Raw genomic sequence first — 2636 nt, 5'->3', positions numbered from 1 at the left:
GGGTTGGGGAGAGACTGAGAAAGATGGATTCAACTATGTATACTGCATTGAAACAGATGAGGTAGAAAACTGTTTAAAAGGGATATGTGATTAGGTATTTTTGTCATAATTGGAGTCTAGAGTGAAGGCTACATGGTGGAGTGAACCTGGGGGAAGGTTTGTAAAACAATGAAAGAATTTTTCTTTTACTTTTCCAAGAGGGTAGTGTACTAGGGGGTAGGGCTGGGAGGGGAGAAAAGTGCAACAATGAATGAATGGAAATCCAAAGTCTCTGTAAATACTTACTGAAATTAATAATAAATTTAAATAAAACAAACAACAACAAAAAAAAACCCAAAACACCGCAATGTATGGGATTGAATGTAATTAAGGAAAATGGGGGAGTGGGAATCTGCATTAAAAAAAAAAAATTAAGAAAGAACTAAACACGGCCCTATGTTGTGTCTTCATAATTTCTACTGTGCTTACAGCCCACTGTTAGAGACACTGCGACAATTCATCTCTTTGAAGGTCTTCCTTTCTTGTGCTGACCCTCTACATTTTCAAGCCTGATGTCTTTTCCAGGGCCCATCCTGATAGCATGTATGTGAGACAATCTTGTTTCTAATGAGCATTCTGGCTGCAATTCCTCCAAGACAAATTTGTTCATTTTTTTGTGAGTTCATGGTACAGTCGATAATATATAAAGTATCGAGCCCAATGCCATAGTGAAGGAGCTCAGTAAATGGTGTAGATATCCATGCATCCCATGGGGTGGTTGAGACCTGTTATTAAGAGCGTCAACATCCTGGGGTGGGGGGTGGGGGGCGGGGTTGCAGGATGAGAACGAGGAGGCTCCCTGAGGCTAGATCGTGTTTAAAACAAAGAAAAGAGGAGTCGGGTGAGTAACGGAGGGAGTGGGCGCAGGGCATGCGGACTCAGGGCTTCCGTGAGGTCCGTGACACTGAGCTCCGCACACTCCTAGGTGAAGGCGACACTGTTGGTCTGAAAACCACACTTCTGCGTAGCGAAGACTCACACGATTTTACCTGTTAACGTACCAAGAGACATAGGTCCCTCCCACGTACTCGGCGGTCAGAAGGCAACGGCGGCCAGTGAGCCGGGATCTCGGGAGAAGAGGCAAAGCGCGGCGGCCAGAGCGACAGCCGAGGTTCCCGGCCAGGAGGGAGGGTGCGGGGAGGAAGGGAGACCAAGAGTGCACAGGAGACGCCCCTAAACCCCAGGACAGGGGCTCGTAGGGCCGTTCCATAGTGGACTAAGTCGACTAGCAACTACGAAAATCGTACCTGATAAATGAGAAGAAACCGCTGAAATTAGACAGGTAACCCGCACACTCCCACTTCCGGTTTCTGGGCTCGGTGCATCACAGAAATGGTTCCGTGTAGAAACGCAGAGGCCGCTGCTTAGTGACCGGAGGGCTCAGGGCCACCACTTCTCATCGCTTCCGATAGAGAAACACCTACGTTTCCTTCTAGGCGTACAGCTGAGCAATTTATGCTGAAACAAGGATTTCAATAACCAGCTATACTCTTGGGACGCAAATAAAGTTGGTGTTTGCTTATTTAGCCATTTGAAAAAAAAAATCTACCATGTTCTTTAGAAATTACATTTCTTCGACTTTAAAATTGGTCAACTACCTAGTTTGGTTTTTTCTGTTTGTCATCTGCAGTTTATCAGGTCTCTTTCCCTATGATCAGGATATAGTATTCACTTTGAACAAGCCTGCTCCACAGCAGCGAAAGGGATGCAAGATTATAAAGGGTCAGAAAATTAACATCGGCGTTGACCAGGGTCAGTGGGAAGAGTCCTGATGACATCATCATCCTGGACCTTCTGTATGGTGAGTCCCACTGGAAGAAGGAAAGCTACAAGGGACTCCTTCTATTGATTTTTATGTCTGGTGTGATTTACCCGCTCCCTAGATATAGTGCTGTAGCGCTGAAGGTATACAGACACCTAGCTACTAACTGAAATACCCACCAGAGTTCAATCCCGCCAGTCAACCTGCTTAAGAAAGATGAGCAATCCCCTCCAGCAAAGATTTCCAGCCTCAGAAATCCAATGGAGAGTGGCTGTGACTCCATGGCAGTGAATTATATCTGAATACACGAAATCATGCTCAAAAAACTATACAGGATCAGGCCAAATGTGCCTAACACTTCCTTTTGAAAATACTGTTACTGCAACATAGCAATGGCCATTCATTTATATATTGTTTCTTTCTGCTGTCAACCTACAAAGGCAGAGTTAAGTTTTTGCAAAGATGAGTATGTGCCGGGCTTGATTTCACAATTTAAGTCTTTCACAACTGCTTTGATGAATGTTCTTGTTGTTGTAAAGTGCCATCAAGTCGTAGACAACTCATAGTGACCCTGTGAATGAAAGACCTGAACACTTGTATAACTTTCATCATTTCTCCAAGTTCATAGTGTTTCCGGAGGCAAGCTATTTTGGAAGTGAATGCCACTCCTGCTTCCAAGCTGGTTTTAATTGGGGAGTACTGAAGAGCAACTGTGTGTCTCTGGAGACTAAGGTGCATCTGGTACAGGTCATGATCTTTGTAATTACTTGTTATGCATCAGAGAGCTGGACAATGACCAGGGAGGATAGAAGGAGAACTGATGCCTTTGAGCTTT

The 2636-nt window shown here is 44.7% G+C and overlaps 1 protein-coding gene across 1 annotated transcript in view; it reads right to left on the bottom strand.

The window, feature by feature from the left end:
* Positions 1-1249, bottom strand: part of LOC102866716 (zinc finger protein 699-like) — a 14459-nt gene extending 13210 nt beyond the window's left edge. The window contains exon 1 of the mRNA XM_006900836.1: positions 1041-1249. Coding sequence (XP_006900898.1) covers positions 1041-1249 — 209 coding nt within the window. The remainder of the gene's footprint in view (positions 1-1040) is intronic.
* Between the last annotated feature and the right edge of the window lie 1387 nt (positions 1250-2636).

The sequence above is a fragment of the Elephantulus edwardii genome, unplaced genomic scaffold, assembly GCF_000299155.1.
Source record: "Elephantulus edwardii isolate Elephantulus edwardi_28Jun2011 unplaced genomic scaffold, EleEdw1.0 scaffold00296, whole genome shotgun sequence".
NCBI lineage: Eukaryota > Metazoa > Chordata > Mammalia > Macroscelidea > Macroscelididae > Elephantulus > Elephantulus edwardii.
Note: the sequence above shows the minus strand (reverse complement) of the source record. Positions and strands in the feature narration are given on the sequence as shown.